This window comes from Alligator mississippiensis, chromosome 3 (genome assembly GCF_030867095.1).
Source record: "Alligator mississippiensis isolate rAllMis1 chromosome 3, rAllMis1, whole genome shotgun sequence".
NCBI lineage: Eukaryota > Metazoa > Chordata > Crocodylia > Alligatoridae > Alligator > Alligator mississippiensis.
In genome coordinates, this window is record NC_081826.1 from 261,330,352 (window position 1) to 261,348,917 (window position 18,566).

At 39.2% G+C, this 18,566-nt stretch overlaps 1 protein-coding gene across 1 annotated transcript in view; it reads right to left on the reverse strand.

The window, feature by feature from the left end:
* The window catches only part of CWC27 (CWC27 spliceosome associated cyclophilin), a 216,239-nt gene that overhangs the window by 23,784 nt on the left and 173,889 nt on the right, over positions 1–18,566 (reverse strand). The window contains exons 12-13 of the mRNA XM_019495888.2: positions 14,639–14,748; positions 11,461–11,564 (exon numbers count right to left, since the gene is read on the reverse strand). Coding sequence (XP_019351433.1) covers positions 11,461–11,564; positions 14,639–14,748 — 214 coding nt within the window. The remainder of the gene's footprint in view (positions 1–11,460; positions 11,565–14,638; positions 14,749–18,566) is intronic.

Sequence of the window (18,566 nt, forward strand, 5' to 3'; positions counted from 1 at the left end):
TACCTAAAACTAGTTTCCGGTGTTAAGGTGTAGATAACCTACGTGTTAAGAGCTCCAGGAGCCACCCAAAATTACTGTGTAACAAGGCCCTCAGCTTGACTGTTTTGAAGTCTAAAAAGGATGTGGACGTGGATGCATTTGGAGCCCTTTCCAAAGGGGAACAGTTCAAGAGATAAGCAGCTAATTTCTTCTAATTGTTATATATGAACAAGCTGAGAATGATTTAAATGTAGTAAAACCCAGGCAGGCTTAAAGTTGGTGTGATTTTGCTACATTTGAATCATTCTTAGCTTGCTCACACGTAACAGTTAGTACCCACAAGCTGCTCCTTTTGAGCTGTTCCTCTTTGGAAAAGGCTCCAAAAATACTTGTGTCCCTGTATGTGCAGTTTTACCTCTGATTTTGATCAGAGATTGAAGGTACTGGATTCATTCAGATGCCCTCATTAAAATATTTTAGAGACATCTGTGATAACTAAAAAAACAAATGGTTCAAATGTCATATTTTTGTAGTCAGAGTGGGAGTGTGTCCACAACTACGAACTGAAGTACTGTTAGGGCAACAAGCAATCAGATCCCAGATTGTTTTCTTCTGGGACATTTCCTTCTTTTCCAACCACATCTGTAACAGTTTTATTCCTTAGTCTTAGTCTGGCAAAGAGTGTTATTAAGATTAGAATGATTGGAAAATAGAAATTTTGTTCTTCAGGAAATTCTAATGTGTCAAAATTTGTTTTCATTCCAAAATTGAACAGTCAAAATTTCAAAATTTCTTATGGAATGAAAACATTTAAGTTTTGTTTAGATAATGTCTAAACACTGTAATAACATCTGATATTAAAGTTATATACCTAAATTTTATAAATGAAATTAAACAAAATGATAAGATCATCATGACACCTTTTCTACTTTACTGTAATGAAACATTTTTTCCATGATGAGTGGAATTTCATTATAATGAAATTAAACTGAATCATTTTTTTCACATTTTTTGTAAAAAATGTTACTGAAATTGTCATGTACCACAAAATGTTTCTGTTTCAGAAACACTGCATTCCCAATGGAAAACTGCTCTGTAAAAAAATTTCAGCCAGGTCTTATTAAGACAAAGAATGGCAACAAACTAATCAATTAGATGAGTACTTTAACTTGGTTTAAAAAAAAATGTTTCTGAATCAAACAGACTGAGCTGCAGATACTCTGAAATCTGGACTGAGGTGGTAAGTCTTGATGACAACAGCATCCATTATTGTACCAAGGATAATTATCTGGTGAAATAATCAATTCTGATTAATCAAAGTTTATTTTCATTTTTACAAGCAGAATGGATTGGCATGTCATATGCAGAGCAGATTGTGCTTGTGTCACAACTTTGTTTTCATAGCAACAAGGAAAGCCAGGGACACTTTGCCTTCTCAGATGAACTGTCATCATGGTAAGAGCTATGTTAAATACCTATGGAGAAAGCTAGACTAATAGAAATTTCATCCTGAAAAAGAATTTACTAGCATTAGGATCCACAGACAATTAGACTCAGAACCGCTGATGGAGAGAATAGGAAAAAAAAAAAGAAATGAACTGGATATGAGAAAAAGATGTGATAACTGCACTAAAAGGTGCTTCTGCGCTGTTGAACATTTTCCCTGTGATGCTGATTAATCCTTCAGGAAGAGTAAATCTCTTGGGACTAATGGTTCCAGTCTCTGGAAAAGGGCCATTCATAGTGTGAAGACTGATGGTGCTATATTTTCTTTATCTTTGCATGTCCTCTTTGCACTGACAAAGAGCACTTTTGAATGGGGTCTGGAATCACTACAAGTCTACAAGTCTGTCTAGGCCTGGGTGACCCCAAGAATCTCCTCCCACTTCCAAGAATGTGGAAAAGGGCTGGGATCAGTTACCCTCCATATTCATACTAGATCTCAAAGGTGTTACCACAAGGATAGAATGGAGACAGCACACTTTTCTGGGCCCAAATTGTACGTTTGAGGTGAAGGGAACAATAATACAGGTAGTGAGCTTCATCCAAGCACTTCATTAAATGAAATGCATGTATTCAGTATAGAACTGGATTGCCTCAGTGGACATCAGCATCTCAGGTTGGTTCAAAGATAGAAATCTAGTCTTTAAATACTGAGACTTTCGCTTTAAAGAATTGGACCAAAGTCTTAAACTGGCCATGAGGAGCATCAGTCACTTGTCATCACTCCCTTGCTTCTTCTGGAGAGAACCCAAAAGGTGCTAGACCATCTAATCTTACTGCACCCTCTATGGTCTCTGCAAAAGAAAACAATGTCTCACTCCCACTAAAACATGGTAAAGTCAGCAGTCACGATCAGTGGTATTGAAGGCAGCTGATAAATTCAATATCAGCATGGACAACAGATCCTAATTCATCAATCAACAGCAACACAGCAGTTGCCATGCAACACAGATATGAGTCCAGACAAACAAGGGTCAAATAGATCTGTCTGAGGCATCTAGATACTGCGAGAGTAATACTGCCAAAACCTAAATGCACAACATGCCTTAGAATGTATTTAGTCTTATGAGTTACCCTTCCTATCACTACATACAGCATATTTATATGGCTACATATCAGTTGCACTGCTGGTTTTGATCATTTGAGACATCTTTAATTTTGTGGAGGAGAGTAGATTCTACTACTTCAGACAGATGCATGTAATGTAATCACTGCCATGCAATTGTCAACCAATCTGAGACCTTAACAGTGTCCCATCAAAGTTTCTAAAATTGTAAGTTAAACTTTATATCATATATTTCTCTTCAGATGTCTTAACAACACTTCCTCAAATGCCTTGTTAGACAGTAAAATCTGGTAATAATTATCAAACACCATGCACACTGTTTACAAAAGAGTCATATTTCTTTTTTCTGCATATAGAAGTAGAATGCCGCTGAAAAGTACCCAAATGTCTGCTGTGCTCCATGCCAATACAGCAGTTCAGCCAAAAATGCAAAGAGAAAAGTTTGCCAAATAAAAGAAAACATAACAAATTGGTAATGGTTTCTATCTTGACAGAAAATGAAAATTATACCTCGATGTGTGGCCATTCATGTGGACACATAAAAATGTCTTAGAGGCAATCATTTTACCTCAGATAACACACCCTGACAGTAGAGCACAGCATACTGGCTGGTTTTCACTTCCCATAAAAGTAGCAACCGTGACCTACAAAATGGTCTGGAGGAATCACATAATTTGTGCATATCACACACGCATATGCCCTGCACTCAAAATATTTACTATAAATCATTTTAAATACTATTGCTGCCTTTTGAGGGGTGGATTGGATTTAAAACCAAAAGAATTTTTAATGCTAACTTGCCACAATTGGATCAAATCACCCATCCAGTTGAGACAATTGAAAGAAAATGGGGGAGAGGGAGTAAACCTTTAGCCCAAAAATGTTTAATTTTAGTCTCTAAACCACTCTCACAGTCATTAACCAGCTGGGTTTTTTTCTTTGCTTGCTTGTTTGTATTTATTTTGTTTGTACAACACTTAGATTCCAAGTTATATTTAGTTTATAAATTCTTTCAGTGCGAATATGGCTTATTTGTTCATGAATTACCATCCATAACTACTGCATTTTATAACTAATAGTATACTAATAGTATAGTTAAACATTTTATGTGTTTATGCAGTATTATAATCCTATTCCCTCCACGGCTGATCCTGCTGAACCGGAAGTGCCAGTGGTGCGCAGCTGCCAGTTGCAGGTGCGGGGGACCTCCCCTCACCCTAGCTTGTGGGATTGGCCGCTGACTGTCCGCTGGGGGGCAAGTGCCCCCCCTTACTCAGGAGGCACCCGTTGCCCATGACTTTATGTAAAAGAGTCATATGATTGCTCAGAGCTCCAGTATGAAACTGGAGATAGGTCTGTTGAATGTCTCTGGGTTAGGGTCAGCAGAGAAAGCAACGAGGGTGATGTTTTGGTGGGTGTCTGCTTCCTGAGGAAAGGAAGGATGGAGAGCAGCAGAGTAAGGACTCTGAAGTTCAGAAAAGCAGACTTCAACTCGCTCAGGGAACTTGTGGGCAGGATCCCCTGGGAAGCCAGTCTGCAGCGGAGAGGAGTCCAGGAGAGTTGGCTGTACTTCAAAGAAGCCTTACTGGGAGTGTAGGAACCAACCATCCCTATGTGCAGGAAGACTAGCAAGTATGGCAGAAGACCAGCTTGGATTAGCAGGGAACTCTTTGGTAAACTAAATCACAAAAAGGAAGCTTATAAGAAGTAGAAACTTAGACAAGCAAATAGGGAGGAGTATGAGAGTACTGCTCGAGCATGCAGGAATGGTCTCAGGAATGCCAAAGTGCAATTGGTGTTGCAGCTAACAAGGGATGTGAAGGGTAACAAGAAGGGTTTCTACAAGAGGAAAATCATGGAAAGTGTGGGTCCTTTACTGAATGCGGAAGGCAACCTAGTGACAGAGGATGCAGAAAAGTACTCAATGTCTTTTTCACCTCAGTCTTCACAGGCAAGGTCAGCTGCCAGACTACTAGACCTGACAGTACAGTTTGGGGAGGAGGTGAGCAGCCAAGAGTGGCAAAAGAACAGGTTAGGTACTACTTAGAAAAGCTGGACATATACAAGTCCAGGGATCGGACGGGATGCACCTGAGGGTGTGAAGCTGGCTGATGTGATTGCAGAGCCACTTGCCATGATCTTTGAAAACTCATGGCGATTGGGAGAGGTCCCAGATGACTGGGCAACAGAAAATATAGTGCCCATATTTAAGGACGTGAAAAAGGACGATCCAAGGAGCTATGGACCAGTCAGCCTCACCTCAGTCCCTGGAAAAATCATGGAGCAGCTCCTCAAGGAATCCATTTCAAAGTACTTGGAGAAGAAGTTATTAGGAACAGACAGCATTGATTAACCAAGGGCAAGTCATGCCTGATCAACCTGATTGCTTTCTATGATGAGATGACTAGCTCTGTGGATGTGGGAAGACCAGTGGATGTGGTATATTATGATTTTAGCAAGGTTTTTGATACAGTCTCCCACAACATTTTTGCAGGCAAGCTAAGGAAGTACAGGCTGGATGAATGGACTGTAAGGTGAATAGATAACTGGCTGGAGCATCAGGCTCAGAAGGCAGTAACCAATGGCTCAATGTCTAGCTGGGAGCTGGTATCAAGTGGACTGCTGGTACTAGGGGTCGGTACTAGGGACGGTTTTGTTCAGTATCTTCATCAAGGACCTGGAAGATGGCACAGAGTGCACCCTCAGCAAGCTGTGGGGGGTAGTCAATACGCTGGAGGGTAGGGCTTGGATTCAGAGGGACCTAGACAAATTGGAGGATTGGACCAAAAGAAATCTCATGAGGTTCGATAAAGACAAGTGCAAAGTCCTGCACTTAGGACAGAATAATTTCATGCAGTGATACAGGTTGGGGGTTGACTGGCTGGGCAGCAGCTCTGCAGAAAAGGACCTGGGGTTACAGTGGACAATAAGCTGAATATGAGCCAACAGTGTGTCCTTGTTGCCAAGAAAGCTAACGGCATACTGGGCTGCATTGGTAGGAGTGTTGCCAGCAGATGAGGCAATGATTATTCCCCTCTATTCAGCACTAGTGAGGCCACATCTGGAATACTGTGTTCGGTTTTGGGGATCCCACTACAGAAAGGACTTAGACAAACTGGAAAGAGTCTAGCAGAGGGTAACAAAAATGATTTAGGGGCTGGGGCACGTGACTTATGAAGAGAGGCTGAGGGAACTAGGCTTATTTAGTCCATAGAAGAGAAGAGTGAGAGGGGATTTAATGGCAGCCTTCAACTACCTGAAGGGTGGTTTGAAAGAGGATGAAGCTAGACTGTTTTCAGTGGTAGCAGATGACATACAAAGAATAGCAACCAGAGCAATACCAACATATCAGTGAATTTATCAGTGAATAATGTGAGGTCCTAATAATGGACCCAATTTAGGGACCCTGTATTTTCATCCGAAAAAATCCAAATAAATCTTTAGATTTATCTGTTAAAATAACAAATGAATGCAAGTAAACATGAACAGTACAAAGCTGTATTCTTCTCTTCGATTGTGGTGATAAAGCTACCCCAGCTTTCTTTTCCTCATTTTTAATATTTTCAGAAGCTATTAATAATAGTGAAGCTTTAACATGGCTGTGACAAGGTTGTGAGCTACCCTTTTATCCACTACAGTGTATTTTTCATAGGTGAAAAATGAAAAAGATTTTTGTTATTTCTAGAGTGCTAAAAGAAAAAAGTGGCAATTTTGAAATTGTTGATGCAAAAGCAAAAATGTAAATTATATTCACATTTTTATCCATTTTTGTTTTGAAAGAATTAAAAGGCTTTTCACAACATATCTTGATATTATGATTTTTTTTTGCACTGGTGAAAATGATGGTTTTGCTAAAATGGAAGCAGGTCTAAACAGAAATATAAAACTTAAGGGTTAATCTATGTATGTGAATCTTGTTATTTGAACTACTGTAACATTACTACAGTATCCTGAATGTTGCACAATGGGCAGTCTTTCTGGTAGGTTGAAGTTTTCAAGCCCTAGCTTTTCTCCACAAAGATTCTGTTCCCCCCCCCCCCCCCCCCCCCCCTTAATAATATGAGGCCTTAATCCCAACAACTATATAACATGAAGGAAAGGGGAGAGAAGGGATTGGTGTGAAGGTGATGATCCAATATCTCAGCAGCCTTACTTTTCTGAATCACTAGCGCCATCTTTGCTTTGTATTTTAGACAAAATATTAACACTGGTCTCTGTTACAATGGAAAATGGCTGCCTGGTGATCATTAGTGCAGCTACCTTGAAAGTATCAGAGAAAAAAACTCTGCTTTTTGGAGGAATTTTCCTTAGCTATTTGGGACAGTTCAACTAACTTGCATCAGTAGGTACCATTTTTGTTCATTGGTATGCCACAGTTGAGGGGATTGACAGGCAATTATACCATTTTAAAAGGAAGTAAGGTCTTATGTGTGATTTAAGTTTCATTTCTCCACTGTATCCTGCAATAAGTGGAAGCTAAACTCCAAAGATTTATTACCTGTTCTAAATCATTGTAATTTAGCTTATGTACTGTGGGGTTGGAGTAGATAGACAAAAGTTACAATGGAACAGCTAATGTGCTGATCAGCTAATCCATGCAATAAATCCAATTGGCTTTTCTCTCTAGGAAAGGTGGTTCTTGGATGAATGTTATGGGGGTTTGGGCTAGGCCCTCTCAAGTTAATGCACACTGGAGTGCTTTAGTTAAAATTCAGATTTTCCAAATATTTACTTTCTTTTAAGCAGGATCTCCACACGGATTTTTAAACACCCTTCTTTTTATCTGTTTTTATGTTTTGTTTTTTTCATTACTATAACAACAGTTCTTTTTGTGGCACTACTTTCCAGGTCTAGCTCCCAGTATTCATGCAGGAACAATTAAGATTTAGAACTATTTAGCAAGGCACATTGCACATATCTTTAAAATGTCTGTCTGCCTTTAACATTTTAGCTAGTCTAAGCTTCTTTATCATTTCTAGGGGTGGTGCTACTTACCAGGTACTGGTTTAAGATTTTTAGGCCTGATGTGAACCCCGTAGATAAGATGGGACTTTCTGTTGATGGGGTCAGGAGTAAAAATCAATCAGTCACAGAATCATAGAGAAGTAGGACTGGAAGGCACAGTCAGAGGCCATCTACTCCCACCCCTGCCTGAGGCAGTATCATCCCTATCCAAAACAACCTGTAGAAACTATAATCAACATTTTACACAAGACTACTGTCAACCCTGACACAACACAGACCTAACACCCTAACCTACCACAGATAAAGCAGGGGAACCACAGCAGCTAACTTCCTACTTCCATGAAATGTTGTCAATATACATTCAAGAAATCCTGGGTAGAGGGCCGCACCCCCCCCCCCCCCCCCCCCCCACAGAGGAAGGCAAAAAGCCCCATAGTACATACCAGTCTGATCATGGGGTAAAATGGGGTCTTAGGTCATTTAGGTCTTGGGTCACTTAGGTCATTGTAACACCTATTTCCTGTATGGCGATTTCCACTCAAGGCAGGATTTTTGATGAATTTATGCTCATCCATCAATCTTTTTTTACATTTATTACCCTCAATATATAGCTGAGGACTATGACTGTACAAATAATCATTTTTTTCATTTAGTGGTCAACTGAAAATATTTTTAAACATTGTTTTTGGTCACTTAGAAATGAGTATTTTTTTTAAACATTCAGGAACAACCAGCTATTTGTTTTGGGTCAAATGAAACATTCTGTTCAACCAGAATGAATGCTTTTATTAAAATGCCCATAAACCAAACCAAACCAAACCAAACCAAACCAAACCAAACCAAACCAAAGGGCTTGATTAAAAAAAAAACAGTATGGAAATTGAGATGCCAGTGATCCTATTTATATTCTACAGCCCCAGATATACAGGAGACCTGGGTTCAAATCTTGTCTAGCTGACTCAGAGCTCTCCCATTTCTTAGGAAACTGTTTCAACCACTTAGCTATCAGGCACTATAGTGTGGGTTTCTCTCAATCTCTTATTGAAACTATTTCACTGTGCATAAAAACTGATCAATGGCCAGGTGGTTTTGCTGTAGAATGTTTTTGTGTTTTATAAAAAGTGAAATAGCTTCAACAGCAGAAACCAAGAAACACATGTTGCAGACTGTCCTACACCCAGGTGGTTCAGGGCACTATTCTGAGCAATGACAGACCTTGGCCCAAATTCCTGAGCTGAATCATGCAAATAAGTGATTTGGATCGGGTCTCCCAATCCACAGGGAACTGTCCTAAACACCTGATTAAAGGAAACACTATCCTGCCCACATCCTCTCTGGTGCCTCATTCTCCTTGTTGATTTAACTCCAAAATCAAAAGAATTTGTTTTACAAATGAACTATTTCAACATTTTCCGTCACTTATTTACACCTGAATTTGAAAACAGTTTCTAGTCAGGAACTATATTTTTCATTCAGCCAGCCCTACTAAGGGAATTTTAGTTAAATATACCGTTAAGATAGCATTGAGACTATTACTTTTGAACATGAATCATATGTTACTATGGCATAGCAACCTGAAATAATATAAAAAGCAGGAGATAATAGCTGAGGATGCTTAAAACAAAGAGGCAAACATTATTAGATATGTTAATCTCAAGAGATACACATCCCAACATACCTACACCTTTTTCTCCTTGTTTTCCAGTAAATATTTACACTGCTCTTTATTCCCCTCTGACACCTGTAACAGTCTTACAAGTCTGTGACAGTTTATATGAACTGACGTATTTTAATAACAAACTAACAGATTACTACACAGACACTCAAAAATTAGACAAATCAACTGAAGATATGATGATAACACAGAATTAATATTTAATAAACACCACGTAGATCTCCCATTCAGAAGTAAAGTGGCCTAGACTGCTGTAACTTACCCAGCTGAGCCTATGGAAAAAATGCATAATTCTATCTGAGCAGTCTGAATAGCATACAGTAAATAAAGTATAAGAGCAATGAGAAAGAAAAATATCAGTCACCGCTCACTGAGTGCCATCCATTGTATGAACAGAATGCAGTGGGATTCCTGTGGAAAAAATAGTATGGGAACATGCAATGGCAACCTTATTTTTACCATTTCCTAAATTCTAGTATTTGGCTTTTCAGCTCCAACTTTTAACATAGTTTTCTGTGAAAATATGTAATAGTAATCAAATATTTACATTTTCACAAGACCACCTAAAACTTTGCAAGTTTATTGATGCTCCTTTCTTTTTTTAAGGTCTTGTTTCACTTTTTGAGGCCACACCTCAATCCCTCCAAAAATCCATGGCCCCCCTGATCAACGATGCTAAATCAGACTCTTCAGAGCAGTATCACATGGCCTCTGCTCCTTTCTGTTCTCCAGAGCAACAAAAGGAAGTAAAATATTGTTAACAAACTTTAGTTGCATCCTGCTGCATTACCTGCAAAATTGGCAGTTCTTTGATTTCTGAATTTTCTACGTCAGAATGACTAAGATCACATTAGTACTGGAATTTCAGGACACAGTTAAATTTGTATGGGGTTAAGTACAAAATATCAAAGAATATCAGCTGAAGGGCTACTGACTCTTGCAACATAGGACATGGACCACTGCACACTCTGGCTACTTACAGATGTTAAAAAAAAAAGCACTGCTGTGTTTTAAACTTGGTGTACTCTCGCACGGAGCCCAGTATATGCTCACTCAATGTCTGAATAGGTCAGGCGCTTTAGTAGGGATTTTTTGGTACTTTATTTAATAGCTAATTGAATCAGCTTTAGATAAAAGCACCAAAAAGCCCCACTGAAGGCCTTGATATATACAGACACTGTTGAGCTGGGTCAAACTAATGTGCTGCTTTTGCTGGTAAAGTGAGGGGTTTTTTTAAACATGTGTAAGCAGCCTCTGAGTGGTTTCAAAAGGAGAGGAGCTGCTGCTGCTTGGGAGCTCATCGCAGTTGTTAAATTCTAACAGCTGTGTGCACACTAGTTTGGAGTGATACAACTGAAGCAAAACTGCTGCAGCTTTAACCTTGGATAAAGTTTGTGCATATGTAAGAACGCAAGAGATCAGTGCTGCATGGTCCTGTGTAACAACCCTTTTGGAACTGCTCCAGATGTACACTTGTCCATACCCATAAGCAGGAGCCAACTAGCCGGGGGAAGGGGTAGAGGGAGCAGCAATGGTGTATTTGTACCCTTCTTTGATTCCTGAACTACTCAAAGTTTAAAGCCAACTGCCTGGCAGTGGCAGCAACATTTCCAATCACACAGTGCTGAAGGAGTCTCTTGACTTCATGACTCATTAAAATCTACCTGATCCTTGTAAACTTTTCATTCCACAGGTGTTAACGACCCTCTCTTCCTCTAAATGGTTGTGATGTTCCACCAATCAAGCTATCCTTTGTTCTGCAATTCTGCTGTCTGTTAGCTGCTCCTAGTAATGAAGGCTTGCAGATTGGTTTTAACTCATTCCAGTGAAGTTATATTTGTTTTTGCTTCCATCTTAAACTGAACAATGCAATCCTAGATCCCTATTGTATTAGTAAAGTTTCCAGTTTATTTTTAACTGGAGAAAAATATGTACTTTATATGTGATGATACACTTTACTATTTGCACCCTGCTTTTCAACATTCTAGATCCATCCACACCCATATGTACTTGCATTCAGGTGGGGGATGACTGGTGATGAAAATGTGCTATCTTGTGTCCTCCAGAAAAAAGGATGAATGGAGGGTAGCAGTCAGACCTTTTCTTGCAGAGAACCTGCCAGTGTAAGTACATGGAATGCTGGCTTATAGAAAAAAGCTCTTATATACAAGTTAAGCAAAAACTTGGACTAGATCTAATTTTTCCTGATCAAGTTTATCCATTACTAATACAGAGCAGTAAAACAAACAAACAAACAAACAAAAAAACTTACCATCCTTCATCATCCTCCACCTCAGGTTCTGAAACCTCACATTCAGGAGTTTCTGCTATTGCCTGGTTTAACTTTGATTTGAATTGGTCCAGTAATGCCAGTGTCTGAAACGAAACATAATTTTCACTGAAGTTTTATAACATTAATAAGTACACTTTAGATTGTACTGTCTGATGAATGGTAAAATGAGATTGATAAGAAATTCTTCATAAATATTTGTGAGGAAGTCCTACTATAAAAATCCTCTCTCATTCAGCATTTCTCATGTCATCTTTTCAAAATGACCATATGACACATATGACATAAGCAAAGGATGGTAAGTGAATAGCAACAAAATTAAACCACTGATTTTTATTGGGGTCATTCAAGGGGTCATTTCCTAGAATTTTAAGAACCTACAGATTAATAATCCTCTCTTAAGAACACACATGATAATTTACAAAAAAGTGGATACAATATAGATAAACTATATAGCTGTTAGTCTATTAACATAAGCTATACCTATTTTACAATGTAACACTATAGAGTTGGAATGAACTTGGTTGATGTTCTACTGTCACATTTATTTAAGGGAGCGGATACTTCCAGCTATACTAAAAAGTGAAATATTTGATCATTAATATAGACCATTGAAAAAAATTACTATTTAAAATAAATAATATTCTTGTAATAAAAAAACGAATGAAACAGATTTAAAAGCACAGACTTTAGTATCTTGGCTTTGTAGACAATTCCATTTTCAAAAAAATTATAAATGCAGACTTCTTTCTTGATGGCAACAGGCAGGTTATATAGACAAACTGTGCAGATTTACTGTATCAGAATCATACTGGTTTAGATCTGGTATTTTATCCATGAAAACCCTTCTATATGGCTTTTTTAGGGGTTTTTAAAAAGAGTTTTTAACTTTGAAACTTTAAACCAAGTTTTAAAGTGAAAAAAGCTGAAAACAGAAATAGGAAATACCACAAAAGTACAATGTAGTCAAGTTTCTTTCTGGAAGCAACCTTAAACTTTGGGTGTTTCCTAGTTTTTGAATGCTTTGAAAACTTAATATAGCATTAAGAATAGAATTTTTTTTTTTTTTGCATTTGATTTCCAAACTTCCTGTTTAAGAAACTGGAGGAGAAGAGGAAAACTTCAGAATTTTAGAGTTTGCACAGGAGAGAAACTGCACAATCCTGCCCAGTTTACTACCCTTAAAGATGGGGAGTCTTTATCTGGGCCAAAAGAAGACGAAAATCTTGGCCTCATTAAAAGTTTCTTCCCCTTTTTCCTCCTTGTGGAATTGAGGAAGCGTGTGTGGGGGCAGGGGCAGAGATGATGGCATTTCCTAAAAAAGGTGGTGAATGGAATTGGTGCTTCTAATATCTGGGACAACAAAGAGACAGTGGTATAACAAACCAAGTTGGTGCCCAGGGCAAACTCTGCAGAAGAGCAGGGGGAGGGTGCACGCAGGTTTTGTGTGGTGTGGTGGCTTGGGTTCCGAGAGCGGAAGCGCGCAGGAAGGTGCCCGAGTTCTGAAAGCAGCAGCAGTGTTACTCAGCGAGAACCTCAAAACAGTCCCGGCTGAAGTAGTGCCACATGTGCTCTGATCACGGGAACAGGGGCAGGGAAGTGATTCTGGCTCTAACTTAACATCCAGGGTGAGTGCCCCTCTTGCCCACCCCTAGTTATGCTACTGCAAAGAGACCATATTTCCTTCGTCATCTCTTCAACTCTTATATAGAGAGAGGGCAATGTGGCTTCAGCAATAGTACTGGGACTAGGTAGAAACACATGTAGAGGGATCAAGGGAGCTTTTTATCACATGAAATGGATTATGAAGGAAGGACTAGATGCTGGATGGTTCCCAGATGAACTACATAAGGCTGTGACCCATAAAAATACATTCCTGGTGTTCTATCTTGTCCTCCTGTGGTGCCTAGGACAATGCTGATGCAGTGCTTTAGAGTTCCTTGATCCGTTCTGCTGATGGAACTTTAATTCTTTTATTCAGAGTTAATGGGTTTTTGGATGTTTCCAAAGTTTCCATAAACTCCTTAGTTCAGAGCTAATTTAGTTTGCTCCACTTATGAAGTCTATCGTCCCTTGCTTTGAAGTTATTAAGCCTCAAGTTTCCAATCTCTTTCAGTTTCAGCAGCTGAACACATACATCCTTGTAACCAAATATCTGTGCACTTGTAAACCTGTGCATGCATGTGCACTGTATCCATCTTAGATTAATGGTATTTTCCACTTCACAGGCAGTCGCACAAATTTAAATGTTCCAGACTTGCTATTTGCTGTTCTTTTTAAACTTAAAGCACGTATTTGCTTATTAGGCTCTATTCATATATTTGGTTTGACTAAGCCATATTAAACTTTTTAGCTAAGTCAATTGTAAGTAATTTTTTTAGTAGGAAAAATAACTTTTTGTCAACTTCATAAATACAATATGGAGGAAAGAATGTTATTCTTCTGAAAGAAGCAGAATTTTTTTTTCTGCCACACGGGTAAAATGTTACCGGAAGCTGTGCATTATGTGAAAGCAGGGGAACAGAATGGAAACTTACTGCAAAGTTAGCAATGCTGGCTGTGACTGTATAGACCTGGACCCAACTGTTCCTCTTTATTTCTACAGGAGGGCTAACCCCTCCCTGTAGCCTAGCTCCAGTTGATGTTTCTTTCCCCATTACTTCAGGCTTTCTAGGTAGGTACTTTGATTAGATTCAGGCTCCAAATTATACTGTTCAGCCTCCTGGATGGCTGCTCTTCCAGTATTGTTTCTTCCCAGATTCTCCAACCCCAAACTGCTCTTGTCTCCCCAAAATTGCAGGAAAACAGGATGTACAATAAAACTATGTCAGAACAAATATGTGTAATTTCTTTCTTCATGCTACAAAACTGCCCATGAAGGAGGTTTTTTGGAGGCCACTGCCACCAGAGTCAAGAACACCTCTACGCAGATAACTCTTTTTTCCTGAAGATTCTGGCATCTTGAAGGATACAAATATTTTCTCAATACTTTGGTAAGAAAATTAGTGATTAGAAACTTTACAGACTTTCCCTATGCCCATGCCAGAAAAAGCCACATAAAGAAACAGAGAAACCATATTCTCCACCCCTAACCCTGCCCTGAGTTTTTCATGAAACAGATTTTTCTAAGTTTTACAGTTTTACTACTTTAAACAGTTACCTGATCTTCACGAGAAGCCCCTTTCTTTGGCTGCCGTTTCCGCATGTCTTCATACTTCTTCTTCTCTTGAAGATATTCTGCAACAATGGACTTCGACATACCTTCTTCCTCTGAATAAGGAAACATATTTTTTGTTAAACATCTTCATTTAAGGAAAATTTTTCAATTTAATCTTAGCTTACAGGCTGTTCATGTCTTCTAATTTACCAAATAAAACACCTCTGAAAAGCTTTTTCATCTAGCAACAGACACGTAGTCAGTTTTACTCATCTCTTCAGACACCATTGCTGGTAGGATTTATAGTTCACCTCTTATAAATGACTTTTAATTAGCTGCTTTATTTTAAATAGTTATGCTTTTATTACTTATTTGTCCTGACAACTTGCAAAATCTATCTGAAAGTTATCCTACAGCATAAGAAAGGAAAGCATTGTAAAAGATTTTTTTCACATTAAAACATCATTGCTGTTGTCTCCTTCGCACTTATGTGTGTGCATGCAACGTGAATCTTCAATGTTTGGGGTCTTTTTAAAAGGGATATTTTACGAGGGGGGGTGTCACATGAAGGCATGGGCATTAGGGTCTGGGACCATTTGTGGATGGAGATGCTGACCCAGGTCAGGATGGGTGAGCAGAGTCTAGGGACAAACCAGGTCAGGGAGCTGGGAAGTCAATCAGAGTGTGGAGTCTGAAAGTATGTCAGAGAGATAGAGGACAGCACAGTTATAAATGACCCAAGTCAGGAAGCCAGGAGATCAAGTTGGGAGCAGAATCAAGGAGCAAGCTGGAGTGAGCAGCAGAGTGGCTATGAGTCAGGTAGAGCCTGGTCACCCAGATACTTTCTATTCCTGTTCAGGGGTTTATACGTGTGAAATGGAGGGACAGCTAACTCCAGCTGGCCATTCTGGTAACAGGGAATGAGTGAAAGGTTAGGCCCTGCTTGAGGCTTCAGGCCAGCCTCAACCAGTCTGGGATATCAGCTGTAGGTTTGCAGGCTGAGAAAAATGCCACGCTGTCCAGGCCAAGGCTCCAGGTTCAAGGCTGTGTCCTGACAGGAAGTGAGAATAATGGCAGCTATGTCAAGGCAATGTTATGTGCAAACATCTCCCGGATTCTGTTCTTCTAAGAATAGCTCTACTTTCTACACACAGCTTAAATGTGCCTCTAAACAATCTGGGCATACTTTTCATTCCTTAGTTTTCAAATGGTGTACCACAGAGATTTCTTGTTGTCAAAGTGCAACTAAATCTATCTGTAGAATACAGGGCAAATAAAATCAGCATAAAGTTTCTGTGTACTGTATCTTAAGCTACTGGAAATTAATGGACAACAGAAAATGCTGTTTTCTTGCAACATTATACCTTAAAACAGCACCCTCAGTGAATTGTATGTTCAAAATATTTGGGAATGGATTCCTATATGCATAGACCAGAATGCAATGCAGGTAGCACTAAGCTAATATCAACAGTTTGCTCCAACAATGAATTCATTTTAAAATAAGTATTAAAAGCAGAGCATTAGCTAGTGTATCTTAATTCAACTTATCTAGGCATTCTTGTATACTAATTACTATAGTATCTGAGTGTCCCGGTGGAATAATATTTCCACTCCTATGATGTAGTATCACAAATGCCACTTTTCATCAAAATTACCATCACCCATCAAAAAACTAATTGTGGCTTCATTCTAGCAAAGGTTTCAGGCACATGTCTGAATTTATGTAGCTCTGCCACTAGACTGCACTCAAGGACTATACCTTGAGATTTTGGCAGAAGGTAAAAATCCAACCACCTCAAAATTGTATTTAATTGTATTTAATTAATTAATTGGACACAGCTATATGTGAAGCAGTAGGGAAAAACTCTTCTTTGTCTCTATTTTTATTCAATGAAAAAGAAAAAAAGTTAAATTGCTAAAACATCCATTCTCTAAAGTAACACTTTTTAGGTACAGCAAGCTATACCGTATTTACTTGCATCCAAGACGAGATGATCCCGCCCGCCCCAAACTGCATTGTGTGGCTGGGCTGGGGCCGGAGCTACCCTGTGTTCCATGCCCCAGGTTGGAACAGGGCCAGAACAGCAATACATGGTAAGCAGTGAGGAGAGTCAGAGGGTGCAGGCAGCAGGGGGCCCAGGCATGGGGGAGGGGCAAGTGGCAGCACAGACAAGTGTGGCGGGGAAGTGCCAGGTTACAGATCACTTGTCTCCCCCCGCCATCTGCCCCCCACTGCTGCTACTTTCCCCAATATAGAATTGGAGGGGGATGAATTTAAGATGAACTTACAATACAATAGATGCCATACTGGGGGGAAGGGGGGTTAAACTATATATATATATATATATATATATATATATATATATATATATATATATATATAAAATAAATTTCCCATGTATAGAATCTAATGGAGAGTGGTGGTGGTGGGGGGGTTAAATTCAAAGTCCTTTTGGATTCAGGTAAATATGGTGTCTTGTTTGAGTTCTGTTTCTAATAGTTCTCAAATTTCCAAGTATAATATTCACATATTTAATGATGTAAAAGCAGTCTTACTTTTCAAAGCCTGTGCCCCACCAAGCACAAATGATGCCTTTCCAATAACAGACTACCTTACTACAAATCTCATCAAGTCACCTGGCCTTAGCACAGCTGGTATCTGAATCTGTGGCATCTCATCGACACAGACCACTTGATCAAAGCATTGGACCAAACAACAAGAATTGTAACATTTGGGGTCCATTCGTCTGCTCCTCCACCAACGTCATATATACCATCACGTGCTTACAGTGCCCCTCTCTTGTTTACATTGATCAGACAAGGCAATCTCCACGTAAAATAATGAATGGCTACCAATTTGACATTAGTTTCAGTAACACATAAATACCTGTGACAAAACACTAACCTCTCTGGACATTCCATCACTGACTTCAAGACTAGCTATCCTTAAAAAAAGGAAATTTTAAAAACCAACTTAAACACAGGATGGCAGAAAAATAAATCATCTACATGATGGATTGTGCTAGCCTTGGTTCCAACAAGAACTATGTATGTTTATCCCATTACATAGCTGTGGACTAGCTGTGAACTCATGTCCCTCAAGGTATTAAGTGCTTGTGAACTTGTGTCCCTCAGGGTATTAAGTGCCTTGTTCATCTCAATTGATCCAAATAACCAACTTCTTACCTCTTTTAGTAGTATCGCCCCCACTCTGCCCTGGTCCCTTTCTTTTCTATATAAAACCATTTCTTTCTGCCATTGCTTCATAGCATCTGACAATATAGGTTGTTGCCTACAAAAGCTCATGCCTCTGAATCAGTTAGTCTAAGGCAGTGATCCTTAACCATGGTGCCAGGGCACCTTGGGGTGCCATAAGATCTTTTGAAGGTGAGAGGTGCAAGGAAACAGTGAAGGTTTAGGTTCATCCCTGCCTGGACACTGCCCCATCCCCACTACCCAGCTGCTCTACAAGGAGGTAAGCACAATCAATAAATTATTTTTTTTAAGTAGGGTGCTGCTCGATTCACAGAAGTTATAGAGGAGTGACTTGAGTCTAGAAAGGTTGAGCACTTCGGCTCTAGGGTGCCATCTTGTGATATCTTTTGCTTGTTCAAATAAATAAGCAATGAAGCCTTACAGTGCATGGGATAAGTAGTCAAACAAAACATTATTATTCATTTGCAGTTAAGACCTGAAGTCACTATTAGGAATTGGGCTTCACTGTACTCAGCACTGCACAAACACAGAATAAATGACAGTGTTTTCTCTGAACAGCTCACAAACTAAATTGAGACGAGATTAAAAAAAAAAGAAAGTGCGAGACAAGTTTAAAAGAAAGAACAGGGGTGGAAACTAGGGGAAAATAGAATCGTATGATTATATTGGGTCACTTGTCCATCTCAAATATTCCCTCATTCTTCTAGGCATTGTG